The 16,014-nt window shown below is 47.8% G+C and overlaps 6 protein-coding genes across 6 annotated transcripts; 3 read left to right on the forward strand and 3 right to left on the reverse strand.

The window, feature by feature from the left end:
* Positions 1-5,475: 5,475 nt before the first annotated feature.
* Positions 5,476-5,787, forward strand: N7458_012586 (uncharacterized protein; the record flags this gene model as incomplete). Its single annotated transcript, XM_056915967.1, has 1 exon — positions 5,476-5,787. One exon carries the CDS (start codon positions 5,476-5,478, stop codon positions 5,785-5,787), a length of 312 nt encoding a protein of 103 aa, XP_056760721.1.
* Positions 5,788-7,033: 1,246 nt separating this feature from the next.
* N7458_012587 (uncharacterized protein) lies at positions 7,034-7,306 on the forward strand (the record flags this gene model as incomplete). Its single annotated transcript, XM_056915968.1, has 1 exon — positions 7,034-7,306. One exon carries the CDS (start codon positions 7,034-7,036, stop codon positions 7,304-7,306), a length of 273 nt encoding a protein of 90 aa, XP_056760722.1.
* Positions 7,307-7,737: 431 nt separating this feature from the next.
* N7458_012588 (zinc-binding alcohol dehydrogenase family protein) lies at positions 7,738-8,898 on the reverse strand (the record flags this gene model as incomplete). The annotated part of the gene is made up of 1 exon (XM_056915969.1): positions 7,738-8,898. The coding sequence occupies one exon, from the start codon at positions 8,896-8,898 to the stop codon at positions 7,738-7,740; it is 1,161 nt and encodes a 386-aa protein (XP_056760723.1).
* Positions 8,899-9,290: 392 nt separating this feature from the next.
* Positions 9,291-10,595, forward strand: N7458_012589 (Zn(II)2Cys6 transcription factor domain-containing protein; the record flags this gene model as incomplete). Its single annotated transcript, XM_056915970.1, has 3 exons — positions 9,291-9,383; positions 9,446-9,724; positions 9,810-10,595. 3 exons carry the CDS (start codon positions 9,291-9,293, stop codon positions 10,593-10,595), a joined length of 1,158 nt encoding a protein of 385 aa, XP_056760724.1.
* Positions 10,596-10,967: 372 nt separating this feature from the next.
* On the reverse strand, positions 10,968-11,866 carry N7458_012590 (uncharacterized protein; the record flags this gene model as incomplete). The annotated part of the gene is made up of 3 exons (XM_056915971.1): positions 10,968-11,265; positions 11,458-11,563; positions 11,755-11,866. 3 exons carry the CDS (start codon positions 11,864-11,866, stop codon positions 10,968-10,970), a joined length of 516 nt encoding a protein of 171 aa, XP_056760725.1.
* Positions 11,867-12,243: 377 nt separating this feature from the next.
* On the reverse strand, positions 12,244-13,736 carry N7458_012591 (uncharacterized protein; the record flags this gene model as incomplete). Its single annotated transcript, XM_056915972.1, has 6 exons — positions 12,244-12,699; positions 12,756-13,105; positions 13,163-13,188; positions 13,245-13,306; positions 13,365-13,483; positions 13,559-13,736. The coding sequence occupies 6 exons, from the start codon at positions 13,734-13,736 to the stop codon at positions 12,244-12,246; spliced, it is 1,191 nt and encodes a 396-aa protein (XP_056760726.1).
* Between the last annotated feature and the right edge of the window lie 2,278 nt (positions 13,737-16,014).

The raw sequence follows: 16,014 nt of genomic DNA on the forward strand, positions 1-16,014 counted from the left end.
AGCAAGAGCCTAACGCTATGAACGAATAGATCATCGCCAATTTGGATCCTATCCACTATACCTCTATGCTCAACTACTAAACCCCGTACGAACGGCTTGTGTATCTCTATACTCGATTTAGTCGATCAACAGCGGCGGAAGAAGATATACGTACGTAGTAGAAGAGGGTGTTAGTATTACCACCGAAGAAAGGTGCTGATATCGACTAGTAGATCAACGAATAGGATTCACTAAGAGAATAGGCGGTTAGCCTAGATCTGCTAGAGATCAAGAGCGCTAATAAGGATTTCCTCCGTGTAGTGAAAGAGATACTCCTAGTATAGTGGTAGCTAAAGTTTAAAGCGATCGTTTTGCATCAGGAAGAATAGGATACGCGCGATTTAATCGAGAATTTCAGAGGAACCTATCGCGAGCTACACCCGTAGAGATCGAGCGCAGTTAGTACAATCTTAAAAGCATCATTTTCAACACTATAGGGCTTTGAGGAAGCTAGATCAGAGCCGCTACAGCCGTAGCAGCAAGTATAGCAACTACCGCGAGAGAGATCCTTACCACCGATTCCTAAGCGCTAGTGCCCTTGTGGTAACAAAGTTTATAAGCCCTAGTACTGCTAGACGATCAACAGAGAGGCTTTTCCTGATAAACCTCTCTCGAAATAGAAGGCTAAGCGTGTGGAAGATCGTCTTGCGAGAGATGCATCTTAGAAGACCTAGATAGAGAAGTCTGTCAAGGAGTATAATAAGAAGAATAGAGTGAAGCCCGCTACGAACACAGCTAATATCACTCAACTATATAGCTCCTACTTTACTATAGGCTTTCTAATCGAACAGGTCTACCAAAGCGTGAAGACTATAGGAGGCACTGATGATGATATTCGAAAGCGCTGGTTTCTCGATACTGCCTTATTAGTGTATATATACAACCAGAAAGACCTTTTCACTACCTTTATACCGGAGAAAGCAGGCCTAAAGACAGGCGATTCAATTACTGCTATAGAAGGGACTAGAAGCGCCGTTATGACCGGTATAGGCCCTAATGGATCAACCCGGCCAATTTGCCTAAGCAACGTTGTGTACTCGCCAAATTTCTATACTAACCTGATGTTATATACTCCGTTAAAGGAGAAAGGTATACGATAGGACGAGGACACCGAATGTATCAAGGATTCTACTAGTGAACTAATTATTAGCGTACGTCTCATAAAACCGCTGAAGATATAGGCATTCGATCAACTAGGAGATCCTCCACAATCCTTACCAGAAACCGATACCCACGCGTATACAGTTCGCAGATCAGAGAAACCGCTCGTTTCGGAAGCCTTAGCAGATCGATAGTACTAAAGACTTACTCATATATCCGCTCGTGTGATAAAGAAGACTGCCGAAATAGTAGATAGTATCAAAATCAGCGAAGACCTACTAGAAACACTATTAACAGAAGGAGGAGAGCTTTATTAGGTCTGTAATCTCTCAAGCGCACCGAAGCAGATCTCACGACGACCGATTAGCTAAACCTTTAGTAAATACGGCCGAATTCACTTCGATCTAGTCCAATTTCTACCTAGATATAACAGACACTAATAGATAACGTATTTCTATATTAAAGGGATTCGATTCTACTAGTTATACACTTATAAACACAAATAGGAGTATAGAGAGGGTATAAGGCGATTTATTACTCTCGTCAAGAATTAGTGGAACCTACCGATCAGGGTATTTCATTATGATAATAAGACCTCTGCAGGCTAAGAGATCGAAGGCTTCCTAAGCAATATTAGTATCGTTATATCGCACAGTATCCCCTATCACCCTAAGCAAAACGGCTTAGCGGAGCGATCAGGAGGAGTTATCCTAACGATAGCGAGGTATCTACAGATCGAGAGTAAGCTACCGAAACAACTCTAGCTAGAGATAGTAAGCACTATAGTATAGATTTTAAACCGAATCCCTACCTACCTAAAGGAAGAGAATCGCTGGATCGTGCTATAGGATGAAGCACGAAGAGATTTCGGCGGCGAAAGGATAAAGAAGGCTAATCTAGCTAACCTGCGCGTATATAGCTCTCTGTCGTACTGCCGTATCCGCAATATCCTACGCTTGCAGAAGACCTCTCCCCGCGCAGAAATCGGTTTCCTTGTTGGCTATGTCGTATCAAATGTGTAGAAGATATAGTTCCCTGCGAGAGAGAAGATAGAAGTCGTGAGAGATGCACACTTCGACGAATCAAGGAAATAGAAGGCTGATATGCAGTATTAGGAAGAGAGAACCCTTCCTGCACCTAAACCGACGATTTTGACCGAGGAAGAACAGATAGAAGTGCTTCGCGAAGATATCGGTATCCCTACCAATACGTCAGTCAATCGAAATACCCAGGAAGATCTCCAGGAAGGCCAGCAGGAAGGCTAGCAGGAAGGCCAGCAGGAAGCTATCCTGCTAGAAGAGGAAGATCATACGTACTAGGAAGCTCAAGATCAGAGAGATTGCGATATACCTTAGGGGGTGATCGCACCGATTACCCCGGAACCTGATAGAGACGGCCACCTATAGGTAGACCAGGAGCCTCTGAATGATAACTTACTAGGTATATTTCCGACAGAAGAGCCGCCTGAATTACCACCGAGCCCACCAGAAGAGCGAGTTACTACTGAAATTAGCCCTACCGCTGCTTAGGGGGTAGACCAGTAGACTATACTTGAACCTCAAGAGCGAGATATCTACGATAATAAAGACTAGCCGATAGAACTAAACCCTCCGCACGAAGCCGAAGAAGAGGATACGCTATCCGATAGCGAGCAGCAGCTACACACAGAGCTTTATACGCGAAGGAACGACGGAATCGACGCCGCGAATATCATCGAGGGAAGTAGAAGAAGAAGACTAAGAACCGACCCTAACTACTAAGCGTACGCAACGATCTTACCGGCTATTAAAGACGATCTACTAGAGCTACTACGTATATTCGCCGTAGCCCTATACATAGAGAAGCCGATATAGCGCTATAGAGACGATCTGCCCCCTGCGCCTGATAGGTAGAAGAATATAATAAAGCACTCGATAGCCGAAGGCTTCCTGGCCGCCTGCGTAAAGGAAATACGCTCTCTCCAGGAGAAATCAACGTTTACCGTGATAAAGCGACCGAATAATATATCGAAATAGATCCTACTACTCCGATAGGTATTCGCATACAAATTCGACTAAGACGGCTATCTGCAGAAGCTTAAGGCACGTATCTGCGTACGAGGAGACCTTAAAACGATAACTCCTAAGGATAAAAGAGCTATAACACTAGCAGCACAAGCAGCGAGGGTAATCTTTACCCTCGTCGTAGCGTTTAACCTCGATCTACGCTAGCGGGATACAGTCACCGCGTTCTTAAACAGCAAGCTACCTATAGAGACCTATACGAAGATGCCTAAAGGATTTGAATAACCGGGGATATACTAGAAACTTGACCGAGCGCTTTATAGCCTACGTATTTCACCGAAACTCTAGCAACAGGAAGCATTAACCGTTCTCACGAAGCTTGGCCTAGTAGCTGTTCCTAAAGACCTATACGTCTTCGTCACACACGGTATCATCGTCTTCTTCTACGTCGACGATATCCTTATCGCGAACTACCTATTACCGCTAATACGAAAGAAAGCTCGCCAGCTTAAGAAGGATCTAGAGGCACACTAGGAGCTTACGGACTATAGAGAAGCAGAGTAGTTCTTAAACATTCGAATTATACGCGATCGGAAATAGTAGAAGCTCTAGCTCTGCCAGGACGCCTATATCAGCAGTATAGCTACTAAATACTACTTGACCGATCGCCCGCCTATCTATATATCTCTCCCTATAGAAGAAATAAAGCTATTCGATAGCACAGCAACACTACCTAAGATCAAGATATACTAGGGAAAGGTAGGTTTAGTATAATATCTAACCACGATTACTAGGCTAGATATAGCGAAAGCAGCCGCAAAATTATCACAGTTCCTTCGAAACCCTAGCCTACAACACTAGCGAGCGGTTAACAGGGTGATCTGCTACCTATACACCACACGATATCTAGTACTACAATTTAGAGACAAAGGAGACATAGAATCAATCGAACTAGCAAGTAACGTATCCTTCGCTAATAATCAAGATCGACGAAGCTCCGCAGGGTATATCTACCAGGTTTATAGAGGTCTAGTTGATTAGAAGGCTACAAAGCAGCCTACTATCACTATATCCACCACTAAAGCTGAGCTACTTGGTTTGTTAGACGCTACACGCTCGCTACAGTAGTAGAAGCGATTCCTCGACCGAATCTCGTTCAAACCAAGCCATACGATCACCCTACGATGCGATAACCAACAGACCGTCACGTTGTTGACCTCCGAGCACGCCAAAATCGATACGAAGCTTCGTCACGTCGATATTCATGGACACTAGTTGAGACAAGAGATCAGCACAGGCAGGATTGATGTCAAATGGGTTCCAACTGCCAAGATAGTAGCAGATGGCCTCACGAAGATCCTACCGCGCCAGAAGCACGAGGATTTCGTCAAATTAATGCGCATGGAGGATATACAGCACCTAATCGAGGTGTAGAGAAGGAAGAAGAAGAGAGAGGGCCTGCTGCAGGAGATTAGCGCTCATCTCGATTGAATTCAACACTAGCGAAGATATTCAACACTCGCTAATCGCTGAGGGGGTGTGTCGGAACAGCAGGATGGGTGGATCCCCAGGGAAAAGGAAATACTAAAACACCCGCCTAGCTTAGTCATGTTTTTGCCTATACAAATTGTTAGCAAAGGGGCATCGTAGCAATTCAGACTTGTTGATATCCGATTGGTGCGCGGTATGATTGACTAAGCAGTATTCGCGACTCCATCCTACACTTGCTCACGAAGCTCTTGGCAGACGCCTCGGCCAGCCGTCATTGGTGTGGCGCAGTCCGCCTGGTTTTGCTTTTTTCAGCCTTATACGTTGTTGGCTACTGGCTACGAGCTCAGGCCAAGGGCCTCGGGAGTCATCCCAGCCCTCTGACGCATAGTTATTCTATATTTGATTTGACTTTCGGCATAGTCGACACCTCCCGACCTGCTTAATTGGGCACTTCCTATGCTTTGTCAACTATTTCATCCTCTTGGCGGTCGGGCAAGATCGGAATCCTTCGTCCTGTCCTGCGATGTCCAGCGACTGCTATGTAACCACCCTTGGTTCCGTTTACCGATGTCGAAATACGGAGTACACTCAGTTATTGAAATCCAATCATGCAATTCTTGAGGAGTATTTCCCCTAGATTGATAACCCGCCAAAGGTCCAATTAATTTCCATTCGCGCTCTATGTAGTGCGCATAGCTTAGGCAATGCTGTGCGACCGCTGCTGAAATGACCTTATCAGCGATCAACGATGCGTAAAAACCCAGCTGGGATCCTAATTTCGAACCAGCCAACAAGCTTGATGCTTACAGCATATCACTGGTCAATGCCATTTGTCCGATACATGGCTCTGACTCCAGCGAACCCGCCGTTTTCGGAGCGTATGCGTGTCGAGCAAACTGATATCATCAAATACTACCAGGACTCCGCAACAGAAGTCGATCGTTTTCATGCAAGCGTGCAAACAAAGAGAAAATTGAAGATGAGTCGCGAAATCGTAGATTCTTATCGTCGCTTTAGTTGTGTTGTCAAGTGGACTGACTGGCCGGGCTACATCCCCTCTACATCCAATCGCTCTCTCGTTCCGACTGTTGCTCCTGGACAACGAATGCTCGATGGGGCTGGCAAGAGGGAACACAGTGAGCAAGCCTTATGAGGAGCTGTCAATATCTTCTCTTGGTGGGCCGCAGGACACCCTGTGTATCGGGTTCATATTTCTCCCCGACTGTTGATAATTGCGCCTTTCTTATGTGCTTTTTCCAATCTTCGAGGCGTTACACTTGGTAGGTATCGTCTTTCAGCAAACAAGATCTACCGACCTAATATATGAGCATTGGAGGAATCGATCATAGCGACCGGTATTGTTCTGCATGGAAGAGGCTATTTCAACCACGACAATCTGATACTTCGTTATCGTATAAACTGTGCACTTTCTTCCTACGGTATATGGATTATCAGAACCGTCAACTTAGTTCCCACTTCTCTGGAACATTCAACTTCTATCGCTATGCCATTTGACATTGAATTACTGATTGCTTAGTTTGCCGCATACTCCTTTTGATTACTCCAAGCTTACACTGGGGGTCAGCTCCAATCAAGGAAAAGAAAGCTTCGCTCTGACCATAATCAGTTATTGAATCGACCAAGCAGCATATCAACCAACCTCCCTATTTTTCAGTATGCCACATGACTTGTGAGGCGAATACGCCGCTCCCGAGTGATCTACGTGGCGCGGGGAAGAGCCGAAACCTTGCGTGTAAATACGAGGTCAGTCAAACGAACCTATCGCTTTTGTGCTTATCTCCCACATTCTGTAAAACGCCTAAAAACAACATAGATCTACCCGCTACAAGTCAAGTGCAAAGTCTCATGTAGATAGCTCAGCTGCGTCACCAGATTGGGGGTCAGCAATGAAAACCCAAAGTAGCACTGCGATGGCTCACTCGCGCTGCGTACCTACACAACTCAAATAGAACACAAAGAGTCTCGATATCGACGACGGTGCCCAAGAAGCTGAGACCCCAAATTATTATATTTGCTTGCCTACCACCAATCCACAGTCTCAAGCTTTAAAGTCTTGTTTCTTCGCTATTGGGCTCTGTAGTTCAATACGAGCTGCAGAGTCGAATGTTCATGATACGAAAGATTGCTGGCACATCTCCTTCAGCGGTAGGGATCGACTGTCGATCAATCTTAGCCCATGCCTTTAGTGAATGCCACTGAGCCTCATTGGAAATTTTAATACTGAACGTTCGTATTCAAGTGATGATCTCCAGGTCCAAATTGGATTGATACCGCGAACTCGAGGTCTCCGAAATGGGAACCGTCTATAAAAGATGCAATATCTCACACTCTACGATGCACGTTCTTGGTTCAAGTCAAGTCTCATCTGTTCAATCAACATGAAGGTCGCTACCGTCTTCCTCCTCTTCTCTTCCGTCCTGGCCGGCGCTCTAGCCGAACCAATGCCAGCCAAGCTTGCAACAAAGCTACCAGAGCTCATTCCTTCTGGTCTCGAGGGCTCTAGGCTGTCTCAGCGAGATGTCTCCTGCCCGTCGAACTATCCTTGGCTATGTGACGGGTTTTGCTGCCCGTACGACTTTTGCTGCACGAGACAATGCTGTGCTCCTGGAACCGACTACTGTAGCAACGGCCTGTGCTATCGCAGTGGCTAGAGTTCCCTTGTCGTCTGCCTAAGTATGTAATTATGACCGAAGATATCTATCTTGCCTTTTGAAACAGGGCATGGCTAACAGAACAGATGCGCAGGTTACAGACTGCGTAAGCACGAGCACAAGCTCGTCTGGCGAGAACGCAATTTAGTGAAATTTTGATCGACTCGACCATTTTAATACGAAAATTGTTAATTACTTCTTGGGCTTGAACTCAAAGGCATAACATGTATGCTACTTTTACTAATGCCGCACATGGCATCAAACGTGGACCCTTTGCCAATTTTAGTGGCGAGATTCTGTAGCCAACTTTTTGTAGACGTTCAATGGCAAAAATGAAAAAGAAGGTCTTCTCGACTTTTGGGAGGTAGTGACTCTTTGTTGCAGATAGTAAGAAAGATGGCAATGAAAACTAGATGGCGACACAGAAACTCTCACTCCGCAATCTCAACAACTAGCTTTGTACAACTCACCCCGCGGAGTAGCATATCCAAGCCAGCATTAATAGCCCCCAACCCCTTTCCCAGAACTGTGGGCTCCGGACTAGGCCTGATAGTCCGATTGGCCAAGTTTCCCTTCAACCACGTCCCCATCCAATATCGGAACTGGGCCAATCTCTCCTCTTCATCCGCCGACGGCATCAGAAAGATAAATTCTACCCCATCGAGCTCCGCCATACCTGGAGGTATAACCGGTGCAGATCCGATCTTTGCCTTCTGGCTTTTTCCTCCTTGGTCGGCAGGAAGAAAAGCCTTGAGAACAGCCTGACATAGCGCCAGCTGTCCCGTAGCACGGAAGCAGTGCCGAATCACTAGGCCATCTCCTCTGGCCGCCGAAACAATCGCATCCACGACATGCGGATCTTTGTAATCGAAGACGCGATCAGCGCCCAAGGAGGCTACGTACTCCTGATTCGCTGCACCGGCCGTGGCATACACGGCGGCGAAAGGAGCGTTGCGATCGTCTCGTAGTAGTCGGGCGGTTTGTACACCCATCGTGCCGACGCTAGAGGAAGCGCCCCAGATCAAGAGCGCCTCTGTCTTATGTTTATTGTTTCCCCCAGCTTCATCCCTAGTCCCAGGACCGACTGAAGAAGAAATGCCAGTAGCTTCTCCCAACCGTGGAATCCCCATAATATCCCACGCGTTAAGTGGCACCTCAACGGCCACAGGCAAGGTTGCCGCTTCATTCCAAGATATTCCCTCATCTGGAAGAGGGACGGCGTGCTGCCAGGGGACGAGGCACCGCTCTTGAAAGGCGCCGTAGTCAGGGCCGTAAGACCTCCAGAAGGAGGCGGCGTAGGCGGCGACTCGAGTGACGCCTGGTCTAAAAACGGGGCCCAGATTTTCATCCGTAGCACCGATGGGAACATTTTCTCCAACTTTAAGGACTAGCCCTGCGATATCGAAGCCGATGACAGTCGGGTAGGTGGGTATGAAGAGGCCTTGATCACGCATCAAGCCGTCTGCCGGGTTGAGAGCTACAGATTTGACCGCAATGAGGAGCTCGCCTGGCCCTGGTTCTGGTGTTGGACGAACTTGGACCTCGAAGGGCTGACCTCTGGCGAGAGAGACGGCGGCGAGGTGGGTGGTCATCGTGGCCCTGCTTTCGAGGTGGTTGAGTTGGATTGGACTGAGTGAGGGTATTCAAGCTCAAAGGGTTTCGGGCTTTGAATGCGACTGGGATTGGTATTTCTTCGTAGGATATTGAGAATTGCCCTTGTTTTTATACTTGAAGTTTTCATTCCAAGCTGTTCGACACGATCTTGTCTTGATAGCATCTATAGATGGTGGATGCTCCGAGGCTGAGCTCGCAGCCAATCAGAGGAATGCGCACCCGAAGGACCGTTAGCGTGAGAGGTGGAGTACCCGAAAGAGGGTTAGCTTGTGGGGTCCTCCTGTACTTCGTCTCCGCTTGTTCAAGATCCCGCACGCATTGAAACCCCGAAGAACCTGGCAAATGTACTCAAGGCGAACCCGCGTAAGGCATGGCTATGACTTGTCCAAGAGAAGTGCAGCAGGGTAGGACGCTGCGGAGGTCAAGATTCGGCTGCCGAAATTGCAAGCTCCGAAAACTTAAGGTGGGTGGTCCCAGTTCTCTCTGATCTGCCCCTGAGCTGACCGAGTCCTCTTGGTTTGCAAGTGCGATGAAGGCAAACCACAGTGCCAGAGATGCCGTTCATTTGGAGTATTATGCAACTTCATGTCCAACATTCCCGACCTCCAGCCCGCCGCGGCTGACACAGAGCGGCCAATGCCCCCGCTCACAAATGCTGTCTGGACATCCGACGCATCGACGACTTATCAATTGAATGCAAAGTGTCAAGACTTTATAACCCGGTATCTTGGCCGAAGTCTCATTACACCGGATGACCCTAACATGATACACGTTAATCGCAAGCTCCTGAAGCTTGCGTTCAATGTAAGTGTGATTGTATCAACTCCGTGGCATTCGTCCCCCCATCTGTCCGTCATGGATCTGAGTTCGGCTAACAATTTATTTACAGTACCCTTTCTTAATGCACGCCTCTATAGCTGTAGCACTCGCTTACGACCGCCATCTAAATGGCCCCTTGGACAATCGTCGCACTCTAGAAGAATGTTACCACTGGTCTCAGAGCACGATTCTCTTCAACAAGCGGGTACGGCAACCGATCACAGCGCAAGACAAAGATCCAATCTGGGGTACTGCCGCTGCTCTGGTAATATTAACCTTTTCACCCCCCGATGCATGCACACCGGAACAGTCGTGGCCTCTACAGTCCTCCTCCTCCGACTTGGACTGGCTGCGTATGAGCAAGGGTAAAATGTCATTATGGCACATGGTTAATCCGCTACGATCGGACAGCTTGTTCAGCGTCATGGCTGCGACTTTTGCTCATATGCATTCACCATTGCCGGAGCGAGGTATAGATGGTATACCTTGGGATTTGGCGACAGTGTGTAACCTCAACAAGTCATCTACGGCGGAAAGCAATACGTATTTCCAAGCGGCACATGCCTTATCCCAGATTTTAGATCTGCCGGATAGTGAGGTCCAAATCGGTCACGCTCAACTCTTCATACGGAGTATTCATGGCTCCTTTGAGACCTTGCTTCGGGAAAGGGACCCTATAGCGTTGTTGTTGCTCTATCTATGGTACCGCAAGGCAAGTCGCAGTATATGGTGGATTGGACTTAGGGCTAGAGTAGAATGTCCGTCGATTTGCAGGTATCTGCAACTATATCATGTGAATAATGGTGCTGTACAGGCATTCCTCCCTGGAGGATCTCTTGCCGATAGTTGGAACTAAATAGACTTTAAAGGTCTCGAGTCTGTTTCTGGTGGATTGAAACATATGATTGTTCTTGTGACCTCTTTATTTCACATTCCGCAGGGTCTGGACAATCACTCTGAACTTCATATCAATGTGTATGCTCAGAGTTTATTACCAGTACATGTAGAAGCACCTAAATTTGCACGCGACATTCTGCCACCCCTGCCTGCCTTGCAGGATATCATAAGCAGGCTCAGGGAAGAGGGGCCCACCCACTTGCAGCACAGAATGCATCGAGATATAGGAGCGATCCACCCTGTAGATCCATCCGCACACTTTGCACTGCACCTTTCGGGTCAAAATTAAATCCATAATGGTAGAAAAATCCAGCCATCCTTGCAGCGCGAATCAAATACAAATCAGAGTCGGAGAAATCGTGAGCCTCCTTTCGAAAGGTTTCCTAGAAGAGGCTCTCGAGTTCGCGGTAGCGATCATAGTAGTGCCACCCTTCTGAGTCCAGCCTAAAAGATTCTCAAGTCCGTGTAGCGCGAAACCGAATGGCAGAATCCTTGATTCAGCCCAGTCAACAATCCCTGTGATCTTTCCGGTTTGGGGATTGACGAGGAAGTTCATCACGTTAAGATCACCGTGGCTAAGGACAAAGGGGAGGGATGTTGAGAAGAGAGACGGGAGTTCCTTGCGGACCCTTTCCAGGTTTAGTGCAAAGCGAGATGGTAGGTTTCGAGCAAGAAGGTCAAAGCTTGATTGAAATTCCGTAAGCAAGGCCGTAGTTACATCTGAGTAGGGCTGTAGGTCGTTGTTCTATGACTGTGCAAAGAACCTGTTCTGAAATGTTAGTTCTTATAGATGAAGCAAAAGCTTTAAAGGCTAGGCGTACCTTGCAAAGTCCTTGATAGTGTTACGCTGCCGGTACATGTCGTCTAGGGATATACGCGCCATTATATGAGCAATCCCAGGAAGATACTCCATCTCGTAGATATAGACTAGCCGCGAATCGCCCATAGTACCGAGATACTTGCAGCTAGCCACAAATTCAGGATGGATTGAGCAAGGGAAATATTGCCCATATCAATAATAGAGTTCTCATCTCGGAACTGGAAGAGCTTGGACTTGTTAGGCCCCGCTATCACGGTGTAACTACACACCCCCTGCATCTACAAAGTAGTGGACACACCACCAGTGCGAGAAATAGCAAATTCATCGCATTGCTGTCTTGTGACAGTAGTGTTCGAGTTGAAGAATTCATCAATTGCGCTGTCAGGACTGTAAAGAACATAAGTCGTCATTGTGGTGAAGTAGAATAGGGAAGGGAGCTGTGAGATAATTAATATACAGAGAATTGAGACCTGAGTCGACTTACAGACAACCTAGCTAAGACTCCCCGCCATTTAATACTGTCAGCGATCGCAGAACTAATCATATTCGGTAAATCATAGGTCCTAGTATTACAAGAGACAAATGACTGCTGAATGAGATGGATCGAGAAACATATCATATTGCGCGCTCGCCCAAGTACCAAAGGGGTATTCATTTCCTTTTCATGGGTAATCCAAAATGAACCAAAGCTCTTTCAAACCAAAGGTATTTATGCACGCAGTCCATCCGAAATCGAGAAAATGGTATCGTAAAGTCATGAACAAAATTGTACAACATATGGGAAAATTTACTTCTTTTCGTCGGTAGATGAGGTATTTGTGTTGGCCGGTTCCGTGACAGCACTATCTTGTGCTTCCCCGGAGGGCCGAACCGTCTCATCTCCACCGTCGCGTGTGGTACTTGCAGGGCCAGGTGAATTGCCCGCCGAGGTGGCCTCCGGAGTGCTGTCCGGCATGCTTTCAGCTTTATGGGCAGGGGTAGTTCCCACAGCACCCTCGGCAAATGGCGCCGATGGAGGAGCTTGCTTTTCTCGGACCCAGGGTAGAAGGTTGGGAAGGGCTTCTTGAACCGATGCGAAACGGGTGCGCGCAGTGGGTGCGGTAATGTCGTCGACGTACCGAATCCCTCCCTGTCCGCGATTCTCGGCCCAAGCTTTTTTCTCACGGCGTAAGTCACTCTGGACCCAAGGAATGGTGATCAATGTCCATACACCGGCCCAAGCAAATGGCAGGGCCCAGCCCAGCTGTATATCGTATCAGTAGAGTTTTTAATCCAGCAGCAGATCACACGTCTACTTACAGTGAATGCAACGGGTTCCGAGACCGTAAAAATGATAGCAGTAATGACTGCGGCGAATATGATAGACCCGCCGCTCCAGAAGCAATTCATTTCGAAAAGCATTCGTCGGAAGTACGGGCTTGATAGGTATCGGGTCCGCAACGCATATCGATATATTTGACCTCCACCCCCATCAACCGCTACCACGTCCTCGATCAGCGCGTATAGTGCAGTCGGCATCACGGATCCTTTCGGGGTGGAGGAGATTCGGAAGGGCGCTTTGTACCCCATCATGCGGAGGATATCGAGGGTTAGGTGGACGAAGCCAAAGTAGAACATGACTGTCGGGAGAACCATGGCGACAAGGCGCACTAGAGAGTGTTAGTGGCTATTTTGCGGAATAATTGAGGGATTATTGGAGATCTAACCATATGGTTCTGTAGGTACGGTTCCGCTGTGTTCTTGTTAGTCTGGTTACAGTTGCACTCGAGCATATCAGGGCGGACTTACACGATCAGCTCAACGGCCAGAATGAGCCACACGATGGTGAAGTTGATGTGGAAAAAGTCCAACTACCCAGAATATTAGCTCGCGTCATTTGTCAATTGCCAAAATTCTACCTAAACCTACCCATGATGACTTAGCATTCAATGGTCGAGCGCGCGAACTCTTGCGACGCAGCTTGTACAATCGGTAGAAGTATTCAAACACGGAGACACCGCCCAAACAAGCGGTGACGATGGAAAACACTGCCGCACCAAGTTAGCGATTGGCTCCCCGGATCTCAATCTCGGGATCAAGCTGTCCAACGCAGTCCGACATACCCAGGTTATGCGAAAGATCGGTGAGGTACCATAATGTCCAGTACAAGATCAGCGGCTGACCCAAAGTATCGATAACGAAGATTGTCCAAAAGATCGCGATGGCCCTTTTCCGGGTATGCAACGAGTAAGGAAGTGGTGGTGGTTCGGAGGGCAATCCGGAGACGATGCCTTCCTCCATCTGCGTGGCGATGGGTGGCGGACCGGGCGAATCTGGAGAGAGGCGATTCAGGAGTCGGAGTTGGATAGCACAGCGGCCTGCTTGTTTATTGACAAGGTGCTCAATATGGGTGGTAGGGCGTTGGAAGGTTAGGACATGGTGGGATCCCTTTAAACAGGGGAGTCCTCTCGAGCGAATCGTCGAGAAGAATAAATTTCGAGAACAAGAATAGGACGATCGCGGGATCTTCTGAAAAGCGAGTTTTTTAGTTGGCGCCGGAAACGACGGAGCAGCCGCGGGTACTTCCGTGACTGCGCCAAGTTGGCGGTGGGATGATGTACCTGTCGTGAGGCGACTGGGTGATGTCATCCAAACATGCATCAACTTACCAGCAAAAGGGGATAATCAAGTACCCACACTTCTCAACTATGGCAATCGTTATGTTTCAACTTGGAACTGGAAGCAGACCAGGTTTATCAGGCAGGTTCCCAGTTGTATTAATATCTTCCTCTGCTCTCGGCTGACGCTCTGCTTTTTCTTTCGCCCTCCATGCCAAGCACGCCCGCCCAGAGGCATTTTCTATTTGCCACGATTACTGGCCACCCGGCCGTATCAGTTCGGCGCTCGCAGATTGGACGGTCTCCGACAAGGAACGATAAAACCTTGTCGAGGCAGAAGGAAGACGCACTAATTGCAGATCGAGAACGGTCCCAGATATCGTGGTCGATTGGTCAACCTGCTAGCTAGGGACACGCGTTGCCTCTGCCACTGTACTCCGTACCGTATACTGTATGGCAATTCTCCCATATTATCTCGCGCCTCCATGCATCTTGATTGGTGCAGCTCATAGAAACCAGGGAATGGCCTTTCGAATGGAAATCGGGATGGTAATGCGTGTGATTCCGTCTCAGCTCGACCGCTGATCCCAGCCAGACATTCTTGCCGATCGCTGGGTCCAGCCCAACTTTAGCTCTGTTCATAACATTTCATAACTCACGCTGGCAGGGCACAGAGGAGAAGGACCCCCAAGGGTTCCGCTGAAGACTCGATATCTGCTACTCGTGTCAACAGCGCTGTCACTCATACTCTTCGTTCTTTTTAACATGGAGGGATTCTCACGGGACTACCATGTGCGACAATGAATGCCAGTACATACAGTATACTCCGTTCCCGTATTTCTACCCAATTTGGATCCTGACTGCCCGCTCAATCCCTGACATGCCGGGCCCGCCGATCGGGAATCGGCGCTTTGAATCGCCGTCTGTCTTTTCTTGTCCAAGGCGCCTGCCTATACGGCTGGAGCCCGACCTCGGATAGCTCCGGGGGCTTTAATTATCATCACCCGCTTAGAGAGCGTTAACGTAATTCCCGGCCGATCTGGCCACCCGGCCGTCCTGGCCACCCCAAAACACATAGAAGGTGCTGAATATTGATTCCTCTATATTTCAACCACCAGAGATTTATTTCTGTCAAAATTTTAACATATGCATTTCTCGAGGTATATGAAGAGCATATCTAGATTTTAGACCTTTCAGACTATTATTTCGATGCTTTACCATAAAATACAGCGTAATTTTGACGTTTTTGATTTGAACACATATATCTCTACTAATTCTTAAAGCAATTTTCCTATACCGTGCTAGTAGTTTAGGAACAGTACGTAGATTGTATTCGCTTAATATCTTATCTTAAATAGATATATTTGTTGAGATATGAAGTTGTAATTTATCGTATTTAGTATGGTGTTTTGGGGTGGCCAGATCGGCCGGGAATTACGTTAGGGAATACTTAATTAGACACTAGCCCAATAACTGACGGCTAACATATCTATATAAGACATTTGTATAGCGAAACATCTTGCCTCTCATCATAAGTAACGGCCACTGCGACTGCGTATAAGTAGTACGTTTCGTCCTTCTAGCAGTCGCGACGACCAGATGTTGCATACAACACAGCATTCGAAGCACTCCGCTCCGTGGAAAGCTATAAAAGTCCCCCCCCGCCAATCCTCTCTCTCATTGGTGCTTGGTTGGATTCCTGGTCACGTTCCTTCCTTCTCATGTTCGGTATCTCTCCTCGCCTCTCTGCTCTCTTGTCCTATTACCTGCTTTGCATGCTTTACAAGGTTCATCCTCGTATATTGTGCTATATACCCTTTCTGTCCGCTATTGCATTAATCTGCCTATGCCCGTGCTGCCTCCTCATCATGCTCTCTACCTACTGCACTCTTCTTGCTATTCGCCTATCATTCCGCCTCGCTTACGTACCCGTCCTTTGCACCAATACTTTCGCGTGCCTC

Source organism: Penicillium daleae (genome assembly GCF_028827525.1).
Source record: "Penicillium daleae strain IBT 16125 chromosome Unknown utg000009l_segment0_segment0, whole genome shotgun sequence".
In the NCBI taxonomy this organism is placed as follows: Eukaryota; Fungi; Ascomycota; class Eurotiomycetes; order Eurotiales; family Aspergillaceae; genus Penicillium; species Penicillium daleae.